Source organism: Calonectris borealis, chromosome 29 (assembly GCF_964195595.1).
Source record: "Calonectris borealis chromosome 29, bCalBor7.hap1.2, whole genome shotgun sequence".
Classification (NCBI taxonomy): Eukaryota; Metazoa; Chordata; class Aves; order Procellariiformes; family Procellariidae; genus Calonectris; species Calonectris borealis.
The window spans coordinates 3,758,494-3,771,400 of NC_134340.1; the positions used below are offsets into that span (position 1 = coordinate 3,758,494).

The 12,907-nt window shown below is 68.7% G+C and overlaps 2 protein-coding genes across 3 annotated transcripts; both read left to right on the plus strand.

Moving 5' to 3' along the window:
• The first annotated feature begins 511 nt into the window (after positions 1 to 511).
• MTMR11 (myotubularin related protein 11) lies at positions 512 to 5,511 on the plus strand. Its single transcript, XM_075175943.1, has 15 exons — positions 512 to 553; positions 674 to 895; positions 1,714 to 1,786; positions 1,873 to 2,015; positions 2,122 to 2,375; positions 2,585 to 2,672; positions 2,775 to 2,863; positions 2,949 to 3,070; positions 3,165 to 3,228; positions 3,454 to 3,524; positions 3,599 to 3,774; positions 3,852 to 4,022; positions 4,207 to 4,431; positions 4,680 to 4,952; positions 5,265 to 5,511. The coding sequence occupies exons 1-15, from the start codon at positions 512 to 514 to the stop codon at positions 5,394 to 5,396; spliced, it is 2,145 nt and encodes a 714-aa protein (XP_075032044.1). The 3' UTR covers positions 5,397 to 5,511.
• A 2,172-nt stretch (positions 5,512 to 7,683) lies between these two features.
• On the plus strand, positions 7,684 to 12,852 carry SF3B4 (splicing factor 3b subunit 4). 2 transcript variants are annotated; one of them, XM_075176375.1, is made up of 6 exons: positions 7,684 to 7,789; positions 8,730 to 8,858; positions 9,081 to 9,623; positions 10,048 to 10,242; positions 11,657 to 11,851; positions 12,338 to 12,852. In XM_075176375.1, the coding sequence occupies exons 1-6, from the start codon at positions 7,756 to 7,758 to the stop codon at positions 12,520 to 12,522; spliced, it is 1,281 nt and encodes a 426-aa protein (XP_075032476.1). In that variant the 5' UTR covers positions 7,684 to 7,755; the 3' UTR covers positions 12,523 to 12,852. The 2 variants fall into 2 exon arrangements, with proteins under 2 accessions (XP_075032476.1, XP_075032477.1); XM_075176376.1 differs by having other exon boundaries at positions 11,657 to 11,827.
• The last annotated feature ends 55 nt before the right edge of the window (positions 12,853 to 12,907 follow it).

Genomic DNA, 12,907 nt, shown 5'->3' on the forward strand with positions numbered 1-12,907 from the left:
GTGCGTACCCCGTGCTGCACCATACATCCCTTTTGGGGTGCCTGGGGCTGTGTGCACCCCCACCCAGCACTGTGCATCCCTTATGAGGTGCCTGAAGCTTTACGTCCCTTTTGGGGTGCCGGGGGCTGTACATCCCCTCCAGCACTGCCCATCCCTTTTTGGGGTGCACGCTGCCGTACCTCCCCCGTCCGCTTTCGGGGGGGCCCTCCTGCCTGCCTGCCGCCGCTCCGCCCCGGGGGGCCGGGATGCCCATTCCGGGGGGGGGGATGCCGGGGCCGGGGCGGGGGGATGCCGGGGCGGGGGGATGCCCGTTCGGGGGGGCGGGATGCCCGGGCCGGGGGGCGGGATGCCGGGGCGGGGGGATGCCGGGGCCGGGGGGGCGGGATGCCCGTTCGGGGGGGCGGGATGCCCGTTCCGGGGGGCGGGATGCCCGTTCGGGGGGGCGGGATGCCGGGGCCGGGGGGGCGGGATGCCCGTTCGGGGGGGCGGGATGCCCGTTCCGGGGGGCGGGATGCCGGGGCCGGGGGCCGGGCCGGGCGTTGCGGGGCGGGCGGTGGCGCTCGGGGCTCCCGGGTTGCTCCGCTCCGGCTCCCGCCGCCGCTGCGGGCCCGCCCGGCCAAAGTCCCTCCGCCATGAGCGGCCGCCGCCCGGCCTTCCCCGGCCTCCCAGGTAGGGCAGGTGCCGGGATGCCGGGGGCCGCCGGGGCGGGGGGGGAGCGGCGCCGGGGCGGGTCGGGGCGCTCCTGGGGCCCCCCCGGACCCAGCGCCCCGTCCCCGCAGGGGAGCTGGTGCTGGAGGAGGCGGCGGGCGCCCGGCAGCGCTGCGGAGAGGGCGACGGCTCCGTCCCCGGGACGCTGCTCTGCACCAACCGCCGCGTCGCCTTCCTGCCCGCCCAGGTGGGAGCGGGACCGGCCGGGGGCCGCGCTGCCCCCCCCGGGCCCGGGCCTGGCCCGGCCGCCCACCCCACTGCACCCCCACCCCAGCCCGGCCCCGGCCCGGCTGTTCCCTGACCCTATCCCACCCCATCCCGGCTGCATCCCGACCCCCATCCCACTGCACCCCCACCCCATCCCGGCTGCATCCTAATCCCATTGCAGCTGCATCCCAGCACCATCCCGGCTGCACCCTGACCCCCACCCCACTGCGTCCCCACCCCATCCCGGCCCCACCTTGGCTGCATCCCGACCCCCATCCCACTGCATCCCCACCCCATTCCAACCCCACCCTGACCCCCATCCCGGCTGCATCCCGGCCCCATCCCAGCCCCATCCTGACCCCATCCCAGTGTCATCCCAGCTCCATCCCGGCCCCATCCCAGCTCCATCCCAACCACATCCTGCCCCCCATCCTGGTTGCACCTACGCCCCATCCCAGTGGCATCCCGGCCCCATCCCAGCCCCATCCTGACCCCATCCCAGCTCCATCCCAACCACATCCTGACCCCCTACGCCCCATCCCAGTGGCATCCCGGCCCCATCCCAGGCCCATCCGCCCACATCCTGACCCCGTCCCAGCCCCACCCTCGCTCGTCGGCTGCAGAACCGGGGGAACTCCTCGCCGCAGGACGCGGTGGGGGACGAGGGGCAGCCGCGGGGCTCAGCACCAGCCGGGCGAAGGCAGCGGGGGCCCGGATCCGGCCCCACTATCCCTTCCCGGGGCGGGGGGGGGGGGACAAGCACCGGGATGGCTTCCAGCTCTCCCCGCTCTGCCGCAGGCCCCCGGCTCCCGTGCCTTCCTCCACAGCGAGTACGACGTGGCGCTGCCCTGCATCCGCAAGCTGGTGGCAGGTAAGAGGTGGCAACCCCGAGCCCCCTGTGATGAGTTGGGCAGGTCTCAGCCGGCGCTGACGGTTCCCCCCCCTCGCCCGCCGCAGCCAGCAGCTTCGCCAAGCCCAAGGTGCTGACGGCCGCCTCCACCCTCAAGTTCATCCCCGAGGAACTGGCCGTTTTCTGCCGGGATTTCCGCCTGCTCCGCTTCTACTTCCACGAGAACGGGTTGGCTCCGCAGGCGTTTCGGGTGAGCGGTTATGGGGGGGGCGGGGAGGCTTCGTACCCGGCTCTGGGGCGCTTCAGGGGGGGATTTTTGGGGGGGTTCATGCCCGGTCTTGGCTCCTCTCTGCCAGGTCGCCAACGCCATCGCCCAGGCGCGGGAGGCGGCCGCGTGGCTGGGGGACACCGGCGAGGGACACGATGGCTGGTCCTGCCCTGCCGCAGCCCCTTCGGAGGATGAGGAGGAGGAAGAGGAGGAGGAGGAGGAAGGCTCGGCGGCCACGCTGCTCTTCGAGAGCCTGCGCGACTGGGAGAAGGAGCTGAAGCGCCTGGGAGCCGCGGGCTGGAGGGTGAGCGCCGTCAACGAGCGCTTCGACATGGCCCCCAGGTACGGCCCGGCCGGACGCCGGGGTCCAGGGGCCCCCAGCACCCCACACTGGGCGGGGGGGGTGCACAGCGTGACCCTGGGGAGCAGCGGTGGAGGGGGAGGGGAAATCCTCCCCTCTGCCCACGGTTTGGGCACTCGAAATGGCACCCCGGGATTTGGGGGGTGCTGGGGGGGGGGGCACCTGCCCCATGCCCCCCCCCCACCCGCAGCCTCCCCCGGTACCTGTGGGTGCCCAGCGGGCTCCTGGACCACGACCTCAAGCGGACCTTCGCCCACTTCGAGGAGCGCCGCGTGCCTGTGAGTGCCCGGGGAGGGCGACGGGGTGCTGGGGGGCGGGGGGGGGGCGGGGAAAGGGCTGGGGGGGTGATGTGGGGGGGTGTCACCCCGGCTCACCCGCAGCGCCTGTGCTGGCACCACCCGGGCGGCAGCGACCTGCTGAGAGCCGCCGGCTTCCACGCAGCCTCGGAGCCGGGCAGCGAGGACGTGAGGTGAGTCCCGCCGGGGGTCCCGGGGGGGGGTCTGGGGGTGCTACCCCAACCCGGCCCCACCCGGGGGTCCCTCTCCCCCCTCCAGGTGCCTGGAGGCTCTGCTGCTGAGGGGCCGCGGGCCCTGCGTGCTGGCCGACACCGCCGAGCTGCCCACCCTCGCCGACATCCAGCTCGCCCACCTCAAGCTGCGGGCGCTCTGCCTGCCCGGTGAGCGGGGACGGGGGATCCAGTGGGGACCCCCCCCAACCACGGGGCTCCTTCTCCTCCGCTGACCCCCCCATCCTTTGCCCGTGCGAGCCAGGCGCGGCGGCGGAGGAGAAGTGGCTCTCAGCCCTGGAGGGGACGCGCTGGCTGGACCACGTCCGGTGAGCGGGTGGCGGTGGGGGCTTTTTTTGGGGTACGGGGTGGTGGGGGAAAACCCCACCCTAAAAATACCCCTCCCCATGGTCCTCCCCCACGGCCCGACCGGTGGCTGCAGGGCGATGGGGACATTGCGGTGGGTGCGTGAGCATCCCGGGGTGGGCTGCAGACCCCCAGGCAGGCGGCCGTGGCATTTCGGGGTGCCCTGACCCCCCTTATTGCCCCCCTAGCACCTGCTTGAGAAAAGCCGTCGAGGTGGCATCGCTGCTGGCGGGGAGACGCTGCTCTGTCCTCCTGCAAGGTAGCGCCGGCGGGAGCACCGGGCTGGGGGGGTGACAGGTTGGGGACACCCCCTGACCCCCTTGTCCCCCCCAGAGCCATCGGACCGGGACCTGAACTGCCTGCTGGCCTCGCTGGTGCAGCTCCTGGGGGACCCCCACGCCCGCACCCTGCCCGGCTTCCAGAGCCTGGTGCAGCGGGAGTGGGTGGCAGCCGGGCACCCCTTTCCCCGCCGACTCGGGCTCCTCCGCCGCGACAGCCCCCGGGAGGAGGTGGGAGCCGCCCTGCGTCCCCGCCACCCCGGCCCCCTCACCGGTGGGTGACGTGAGCGTCCCCGTCCCCCCCCCAGGCCCCCGTTTTCCTGCTGTTCCTGGACTGCGCGTGGCAGCTGGTGCGGCAATTCCCGGCGGCCTTCGGCTTCACCGAGGCGTATCTCCTGGCCCTCCACGACAGCAGCTTCGCCCCTTACTTCAGCACCTTCCTCTTCAGCTGCCAGCGGCAGCGGGGCCGCAGCAGCCCGGTGAGCTGGGGGTGCCGAGGGGGGACACTCCTGGGTCCCCTCCCAGCAAGAGGCAGCGGGTTTGGGGACAGAGATGAATCCTCTCCCATCCCACAGGGCCGTGCCTCAGTTTCCCCATCCGCATCTGCAATTGGGCATTGACCCCCCCTAAAATCTCCCGTTTCACCCTTTCTCCCCCCCGCAGCACCGACCCTGCAGCCAGACCTACACACCGGTGAACGGCTGGCGGGACCCCCCTCCGGGCGTGCCGCGGGCGGGCAGGGTGGGCAGCGCTGCCTGCGGGCTGCCCGCCGTCTGGGACTGGGGGCTGCGCTACAGCCGGCAGCAGCGGGCCCGATTCAGGAACCCAGCGGGTGCTGCTGGCAGCGTGGGACCCCCCGACACCGCAGACCCCCAGACGCCGGGCAGGGTGAGTCAGGGCTTGGCTTTGGGGGGGCTGCACGGCCGGGAAGGGACCCAGACGTCCGGGTTGTGCTGCACGAGATCCCCCCTCCCCGCTCTCCCATTCAGTTTGGGGTGCTCTGCATGTTAAATCCCTCCCTGGTGCCATGTGCCCCCCAAAAACGTGCCCCATCCCTAAGTGTGGGGTTATCCCTTCTCACTGGCTTTTCCCCCCCTTTTTTCCCCCTAATCCCTGTTTTTTCCCCCGTTTCCCAGCCCGCCGACGCCTGGCCGGGGCCGGGGGCCGGGAACGTGTTCGTGCTGACCAAGGGGACGCTGTCACCCCAACCCTTTCCCTGGAGGAGCGGCCGCCCCCCCCCGCGCCTATCCCGCTGGGCCCCCTCCCTGGAGAGCCTCGGCGAGCGGGGGGGCAGCCCGGGGGGCAACCGGCCCCCCGCGTCCCCCCCGGGGCTGCTGCTGCCCTGCGCCGCGGGACCCTCCGTCCGGCTCTGGCGGCGCTGCTACCTGCGGGGTCTGCCCGAGGCACAGGTAACGCCGGCACCGGGGGTCTCCCCGATGGGGTCTCCCCGGTGAAGTGAGGGGAAACTGAGGCACGGCAGGGCTGCACCGTGACGGGGGTCCCGGGTGGGCGCAGACCCGAGGGGATTCGGAGGGGGTTTCCTCTTCCCCAGGTGTGTCCTGCTGCTCGGGACGCGGGTTGGGGCTGGTGCGGGGGGTCTGGGTGCGGCGGTCCTGACCGCTGCGTCTGTCCTACCCGGGTCCCCCCACCCCGGCCCCGTGTCCCCCCACCCCGGCCCCGTCTCCGTCCATCCCGACCCCGCGTGTCTCCCCTCCCCGCAGCGCGGGCGCTTCGCCCCGTCTCCGGCCGGCCTGGCCGAGGAGCTGACGCTGCTGCAGGACCGGCTCAGCGCCTGGCAGGCGGCGGGACCCCGCACCGAGGCCGCCGGCACCCCCCTCGCACCCTCGCGGTGAGGGGCCCCGGGACGGGACCCCCCCCCGCCGGGGGGACACACGGCTGCTGGGACAGCCCCGTCCCTCGGCGGGGCTCCGGGGCTCCCTCCAGCCGCGTGGGTTTTGGGGGGACCCCCCCAAACCGCCGGTGCCTTCGAGCGGTTCCTCGCCGGGGCTTTCCGGGGCCGGATCCTGGGGTGCCGCGCTGGGCTGGAGCAGGGGGGTCCCCTGGGTGCCCCCGACTCTCGCCGGGCGTGGCGGTTTCTCCGGTTTTTTTCATTAAATTCTTGCTACCTCCAGAGAGGCTTTGGGGAGCTCAGGGCCGGGGCGGCCCCATCCAGCCCGGGCCAGCAGGACCCGGCCCCGCCGCGGGGCGTTACCGGGGGGTTTCATCCGGCGGGCGGTGCGGGACCGCCCGTGCTTGGCCGGGCCCGGAGCGCGGTCGGGGTTTAGGCGGAGGAGGCCGGGGACGGCCGCACCCTGGCTCCTGCAGCGCCCCGGCTGTGCCCGGCGATGTCTCGGCGGGCCGGGGGGGGGACGCCGCGGGGGCTCGGGGGCCGGGGGAGGCCGGCGGGTTCCTCGGCCGCTGCTTCGCCGCCAGGCCGGGGCGGCGGAGCCGTTGCAGCGCAGGGGTGCGGGCGGCGGCGCGTGGCGGGGAGGGGGGAGCTGGGGGGGGGGCGCGGGAGGGGGCCCCCCGGCACGCGAGGCCGAGGGCTGCAAACACGGGGATTCCCCGGCACCGGGATCCCGAGCACTGGGATCCCCCGGCACCGGGATCCCCCCGCACTGGGATCTCCCAGCACTGGGATCCCTCCACACTGGGATCCCCCGGCACTGGGATCCCCCCCGCCACGGCACTGGGTTCTCCCAGCACTGGGATCCCTCCACACTGGGACCTCCAAGGACTGGGATCCCCCGACACTGGCATCTCCCAGCACCGGGATCCCCCCACACCGGGATCCCCCGGCACCGGGATCCCCCCGCACTGGGATCCCCTGGCACCAGGATCTCTCCGCACTGGGATCTCCCAGCACCGGGATCCCCCCGCACTGGGATCCCCCGGCACCGGGATCCCTCCACACTGGGATCCCCCGGCACCGGGATCTCTCCGCACCGGGATCCCCCGGCACCGGGATCCCCCCGCACTGGGATCTCCCAGCACCGGGATCCCTCCACACTGGGATCCCCCGGCACCGGGATCCCTCCACACCGGGATCCCTCCACACCGGGATCCCCCGGCACCGGGATCTCTCCGCACCGGGATCCCCCGGCACCGGGATCCCCCCGCACTGGGATCTCCCAGCACCGGGATCCCTCCACACTGGGATCCCCCGGCACCGGGATCTCTCCGCACTGGGATCCCCCGGCACCGGGATCTCTCCACACTGGGATCCCCCGGCACCGGGATCCCCCCGCACTGGGATCTCCCAGCACCGGGATCCCCCCGCACTGGGATCTCCCAGCACCGGGATCCCTCCACACTGGGATCCCCCGGCACTGGGATCCCCCCCGCCACGGCACTGGGTTCTCCCAGCACTGGGATCCCTCCACACTGGGACCTCCAAGGACTGGGATCCCCCGACACTGGCATCTCCCAGCACCGGGATCCCCCCACACTGGGATCCCCCGGCACTGGGATCTCTCCGCACTGGGATGCCCCGGCACCGGGATCCCCCCGCACTGGCATCTCCCAGCACCGGGATCCCTCCACACTGTGATCCCCCGGCACCGGGATCCCTCCACACTGTGATCCCCCGGCACTGGGATCTCTCCACACTGGGATCCACCAGCACCGGGATCCCCCCGCACCGTGATCCCCCGGCACTGGGATCTCTCCACACTGGGATCCACCAGCACTGGGATCCCTCCACACCGGGATCCCCCGGCACCGGGATCCCTTGGCACTGGGATCTCCCAGCACCGGGATCCCTCCACACTGGGATCCCTCGGCACTGGCGTCTCTCAGCACTGGGATCCCCCCTGTCACGGCACTGGGAACCCTCCACACTGGGATCCCTCCACACTGGGATCTCCTGGCACTGGGATTCCCCCGCACTGGGATCTCCCGGCACTGGGATCGCCGCCAGCACTGGGGTCCCCGCTGGGGCAGTGCTCCTGGCCGTGAGGGTGATGTCGCCGCCTGTCACGGCAGGGGATATCGCGACACAAGGGCGGCCCGGTCACCCCGCCCGCCCACACTCAAGATGGCCGCCGCACCTTCGCCGCGCTCAACCGCCGACGCCACTTCCGGCCCGACGGGGCCCGTCGCCGCGAGGGGGCGGGATTCGCGCCTGCGGCTGACGTCACGGCGCGAGGCGCCGTCGCGTGCGGCGTTGCGTGACGGCGGCGCCGCGCGGGCGGGAGCGGGCGGCGGGGCAAGATGGCGGCGGGGCCCATCTCCGAGCGCAACCAGGGTGAGCGCCGGGGCCGGGGCCTGCCGCGGGGGGGCTGCGGGGTCGGGGGGGGCCTGCGCTCCCTGGGGGCGTGGGGGGGCTCCCTGGAGGACACTGGGCTCCGTGGGGGCGGGGGGAGGGCTCTGCGGGGAACCCTGGGGACGTGGGGGGACTTTGTGGGGGACCCTGGGCTTCCTGGGGACGTGTGGGGGCGTTGTGGGGGACCCTGGGCTCCCTGGGGGTGTGAGGGGGCTCTGTGGGGGTACCCTGGGGACGTGGGGGGGCTTTGCGGGGGACCCTGGGCTCCCTGGGGACGTGGGGGGGCTTTGTGGGGGACCTTGGGGGGTGGGGGGGGCTCTGCAGGAGACCCTGGGCTCTTTGGGGACGTGGGGGGGCTTTGTGGGGGACCTTGGGGGGTCGGGGGGGTTCTGCAGGAGACCCTGGGCTCTTTGGGGACGTGAGGGGGCTTTGCGAGGGACCCTGGGCTCCCTGGGAACATGGTGGAGCTGGGGGGGGGGGCAGGCTCTCTGGAGATATTCAGGGGCTTGGGGGGAGGGACGTGGGCTCCCTGGAGACATGGGGTGCTCTGTGGGGGGGCCCAGGGTGACCTGGAGGCTAAGGGGGCTACAGAGAGGTCCCAGGCTCCCCAGAGATGTGTGGGTGGGGGTGTCAGTCGGGGGGTCCTGGCCTCGCGAGGGTTAAGGGGGGACAGAAGGCTTCCTGGGCACACAGGAGCTGGAATGGAGGGGTTCTGGTCTCCCTAGAGAAAAGTGGGGGGGCTATGGGGGCCTCCCTGGTTGGGGGCATAATTATAGGGGGTACGGTTAAAAGTTTAAAGGGGATTTCTGTCTTTGACGTGAGCGATTTCAGCATCAAGCCGTCAAGTCCCGGCGCAGCCGAGACTTCCAGCTTGCCGGGCTCACGGGCCGAACTCAGCTTTTCTTTCTCCCCTCCGCTGCAGACGCGACGGTCTACGTCGGGGGGTTGGATGAGAAGGTCAGCGAGCCGCTGCTCTGGGAGCTCTTTCTCCAGGCGGGACCGGTGGTCAATACCCACATGCCCAAGGATCGAGTCACAGGCCAGCACCAAGGTGAGATATTTAGCGTTCTCTCTCAAAAGCTTCACGTTGAATAAAATACTTTAGCCGGGGACAGTCAGAGAGAGATTACTGCGGGAAGAGAGGGGGGAGATCATCTTCCTTCCCCTAAGGGGAGCTGTGGGCTCTCTGGTTTTAAATCAGGCGGGGCTGGACGAGCTGTGGGAGGCCGTGGGTCTGCCCCCTCCTAAAGCTCTGCTCGGGGACTTGTTGCAGGCTATGGGTTTGTGGAGTTCCTCAGCGAGGAGGACGCGGATTATGCCATTAAGATCATGAACATGATCAAGTTGTACGGGAAGCCGATCCGAGTGAACAAAGCCTCGGCCCACAACAAAAACTTGGACGTGGGGGCCAACATCTTCATCGGCAACCTGGATCCCGAAATCGATGAGAAGCTGTTGTACGACACCTTCAGCGCCTTCGGGGTCATCCTGCAGACGCCCAAGATCATGCGAGACCCCGACACGGGCAACTCGAAGGGTTACGCCTTCATCAACTTCGCCAGCTTCGACGCCTCGGACGCTGCCATCGAGGCCATGAACGGACAGTACCTCTGCAACAGGCCCATCACCGTTTCCTACGCCTTCAAAAAAGATTCCAAAGGCGAGCGGCACGGCTCGGCCGCCGAGCGTCTCCTGGCAGCCCAGAACCCGCTCTCGCAGGCGGATCGGCCCCATCAGCTCTTCGCCGATGCTCCTCCTCCTCCGTCTGTCCCGACTCCTGTTGTCACCTCCCTGGGACCTGGCGTCACCCCTCCAGGTGGGTAAATCCTGTCTCTGTGCCGCGTTGGTTGTTGTGCCCGTCCACCGCCGGCCCCGGGGGCGGCTGTATTCTGCCGTGCCTCGTGCGGAGCTGCGCCTCGTCGCGGGGGGAGGCTCGGGGCAGTGGCACTGCGCCGCGTGGGTGCTCTTTGGTGACGGTCGGCACAAAACCCTCAGCGGAGCCGCAGGATCACGGGCAGGACCTTAGGAACTCCTCTGCCCTCGCCGTGGCAGCTCGACCTACGCTGTCCCGGGGCTAAGTGGAAGGATCCGGTTTCTGTCTGCTGCTTTTTTACGGTTCCCGAGGCTGTTTGTGCTCTCGCCTCCTTCCCGATTGCCTGGGAGGGTGGTTTTTTTTTTTTTTTGCTTGTGGTTTGTTTGGTTTTTATACTTAACGGAATTCTCACTGTCTCTCTTCCCAGGCCTCCCGCCCCCAGGATCGTTCCCCCCGCCGGTGCCGCCTCCCGGGGCGATGCCTCCCGGCATGCCTCCTGCCATGCCGCCCCCGCCCATGCCGCCCGGCGCGGGGGCCCCCGGCCCCCCCTCCGGGGCTGCGCCCAGCGGGGGACACCCGCCTCACCCGCACCCCTTCCCTCCGGGCGGGATGCACCACCCGGGTAAGCATCGGGCGCGGGGAACCTCGCTTGTCTTCTGCTTCTGGGGGGCGGGCTTGGGTAAATCGCCCCCTCCTCCTTTTCCCTGAGGTTCCCCTTCTGTAAAATGGGGAGAAAACTGTCGCCGTCCTCTGTAGGGGACTGCGTCTTTCCCCGAAATGTTGCTCTCTGCAGCACAGGGCAGCCTGGTGAAGAAAAGGGAGGGTCTGCGTAGGAGCGAGTACGTCGACGTCAGCGGCGTCGCGCCTGGTTTCTGGGTTTCTCTCCTGAATGTTCTAAAATGTGTTAAGAAATAGCCTGGAGCGGGGCCCAGCGGGATTTGTGAAGCACTTTGGTAATTTAGGAAGTTGTGCCCCTCTGGGAGGCATCCAGCCGGGTCGAGGCGTTAGTTTCCTCGAGGCGTGAGGGTGCGGGACAGGGGGAGGCAGGGTCCGTCGCGGCGCGGGGTTTTAAGGTCTCGAGTGCTGTTCTGGCTGGGAGGATGTTATCGAGACTCCAAGTCTTCGTCATTTTTCTCTAGTGTGAATTAATACGTTAAGTGTGAACCTTCTTAGCACAGTCCGCGGCTCTGCCAGGCAGGAGCTAATTCAAGACATGAGAACAAAATGTTTCTTTGATTTCCTTCCATTTTTAGTCCTGTAGTACTGAGGAATGAGCAGCATACACATCTAGACTCTGGTTTCAAGTGCAAAAATTAAGTGAAATTTGCAATTTAATTTTTTGTTGTTGTTGTTTAACCCTGCCTGCTCTAAAACGACCCCTGCACAGAGACGCTGGCTGATTAGGGTGCTTTGTGTGATCGTGGCTCTGCCCGTGTGGGTGACCAGATGGCTGCTGCGTGTCCCCGATTAGCAGCTGGCTTTTCAGGCCTTACAGTAGCCAATTACGCACGGCAAAGGAAAGCCTGACCGAGCGCTTCCACACCGCGTGCCCTGTGGAGCCGCGCCGGGCTCTTGAGTTTCTGATGAGGAGAAAAGAATCTGTGGTTGTTTGGTTTTTTAAAGGGATGAAATAAGAGAATAATAGAAAAAAGTAGATTTGGAGGGACCCAGGCCACTCCTGCCCGGAGCGGGGCAAGCTGCAAAGTCCGGTTGCTCAGGGGCTTGCCCAAAATCTCCAAGGGTGGCGATTTCTCTCCAGGCCCTGCCCCAGGGCTGCACCACGCTTGCTGGCACGTCTTTCTCCCCCCAACACTTACATCCAAGCAGCGTTTCCTTCGCTGCGGCCTGTTCCTGTTGCCTCTCGTCGGAGAGCTTTGCACTTTCTCCTCTTTAACCTCCCTTTTGGTAGCAGAACCCCCCTTTGCAGACCTGCCGTTGTAACCACGCGGCTGGATTTAATGCCCCTCTGGGCTGCGGGGGGCCCGGAGCTGCCGTGCCCTCGCTGCGAACGTCGTCTTGACTCGTTATTCCCCCAGGAATGCCTCCCATGCAAGTGCACCACGGGCCGCCCGGGATGGGCCAGCATCACCCAGGACCACCGGGCTCCGGAGGCCAGCCTCCCCCACGGCCCCCACCTGGCATGCCACACCCTGGACCCCCACCCATGGGTATGCCACCCCGAGGACCTCATTTCGGGTCGCCCATGGGTAAGTGGGTGCCTGCAAGAGGCGGTATGTGTTCTTTTCTATCGATCGTACACACTTTATTGAGTTCAGCGCTTGCTTCGGCCCCGCGCCCTCCCTCGTTCCTAGCTTAACGGGGACGGGAAGGAGGTGGTGCCGCCGCCTCCCCGCGGAGAGGTGTCTTGGAGCAAGACCTGGCAGCCGCGAGCTGCTGAGCCAGGGTCTCCCGGGGCTTTCCTCGCGTTCGTCGCGACGTGGGGCTCTGCGCTCTCTGGTGATTTTCTCCCCATCTCACACGTCGCGATATCTACGGGGCTTTGCCAACAGAGAGGGTTCCTCAGACCTGTCGGCCGTGGCGGGGTCCTAGCAGAGACTCTTCCTCCGGGACCTGCTGGTAGAGGGGGAACGAGGGAGGGGGTTGGCCCAAACCGTGGGTACCCGGTAGAGCTGGCACCCGAGGGTGGGCTTTGGGTGGGGTCGGCTGTTTCCGCTTCTCCCCGCGGAGTTGTTAACGTCCGTGCTCTGTCCCCGCAGGTCACCCAGGCCCCATGCCGCACCACGGGATGCGCGGCCCTCCTCCGCTGATGCCTCCTCACGGGTACAACGGTCCCCCTCGCCCCCCGCCGTATGGCTATCAGAGAGTCCCCCTGCCCCCCCGGCCTGCACAGAGGCCCCCCGGGGTGCCGCCGCGTGGCCCCTTGAGGGGCCCCCTGCCCTAAATGCAGTAGTGGCAAAACCCCCTCCCTGCCAGGGATCCTTCCCTCTCTGTCCTCAGACTTTCGTGTCCCCTTGGACTAACGTACCCGCACCCAGGAGGGGCAGTTGGGTCCAGCCCTGTCACAGCTCCCCCCTCTATCTTTCCCTCTCCCCATCTTTTTCCCCGTTTCTTTTTATAGTGTTCATTTTGGTTACTTTTCCCCTCCTCCTTCCGTTTATCTTGGCCTTGAAGATTTTTCAAGGTACTTTTAACACGATTTTTTTTTCTATGTAAAGCAGCCATCGCCCATTTACAAATAAAGCATTTTAAGAACCGGGGGTTGCCCCCCTGAGATCGGGACGAGGCTCTGCCCGTTCATCATCGAGGCGCTGGCCGGCTGCTGACTG